General features: G+C 26.4%; 1 protein-coding gene across 1 annotated transcript in view; it reads left to right on the plus strand.

Annotated features, from left to right (window-relative positions):
* GCFC2 (GC-rich sequence DNA-binding factor 2) overlaps positions 1-815 on the plus strand; it is a 61,747-nt gene that overhangs the window by 31,481 nt on the left and 29,451 nt on the right. Inside the window, 1 exon segment of the mRNA XM_012664864.1 lies at positions 7-200. Coding sequence (XP_012520318.1) covers positions 7-200 — 194 coding nt within the window.

Raw genomic sequence — 815 nt, forward strand, 5'->3', positions numbered from 1 at the left:
ATCCAGCATCTAGAGAGTTCATCAGATCAAGCTCTGAATTATAAATTCTATAAAAGCATGAAAATTTATGTGGAAAATTTAATTGACTGCCTTAATGAAAAGGTACATGTAAATATTTATATCATTTTCTTTTTTGGAGAAGCGCCCCTTACCATGCAATTACAAAAAGTCTACATCTTACAATTAAATACTTTTCTCTAGTATTTTTCCTATGTGTTTTTAACATACTGTAATATTAAACATTCCCTTAATATTGGACATTTAGATTTTTGTAGTTATTTTGCTATAAGTAACACTGTATAAAATTTTGTATTTAAATTTTTGTTAAACTTTCATCCATTGAAGAAAAATTCCTAGAAAATGAAATAAGCCAAAGAAAATGAATCATTAAGTCTAAATATTTTTAAGGCTCATATGAAACATATTGACAAATTGTCCTCCAGAACAATTTTGCCAGTTTTATTAGTTTACTAGAAAAAAATGGGTTTTGTTTTTATATATTGTATTTTGATCTCAAGTGAACCCTTTATTAGCTATGTGTAGTTTTCCTTCTTGTGAATTATTTGTCTCCTTTGCCCTGTCATCTTTTTGATTCTTAGTGGGGATTTTTTCTTTTTCTTTTTTAGTTTTTTTTAGTTTTCTTAGTGTGGATGAACAACTCCTTATAGCTTAAAATTTTTAGTGCTTCATTCTACTTGATGTAAACTTACCAGTTTGTTTTGGTTTTTTATTTTGTTTGTGATGGTTTTTTAACATTCAAATGTTTTGAAATTTTTGTGTTATCAGATTTATTAATCTTTCACTTTGATTTTCTG

This window comes from Propithecus coquereli, unplaced genomic scaffold (assembly GCF_000956105.1).
Source record: "Propithecus coquereli isolate 6110/MARCELLA unplaced genomic scaffold, Pcoq_1.0 Scaffold93, whole genome shotgun sequence".
NCBI classification, from domain to species: Eukaryota; Metazoa; Chordata; class Mammalia; order Primates; family Indriidae; genus Propithecus; species Propithecus coquereli.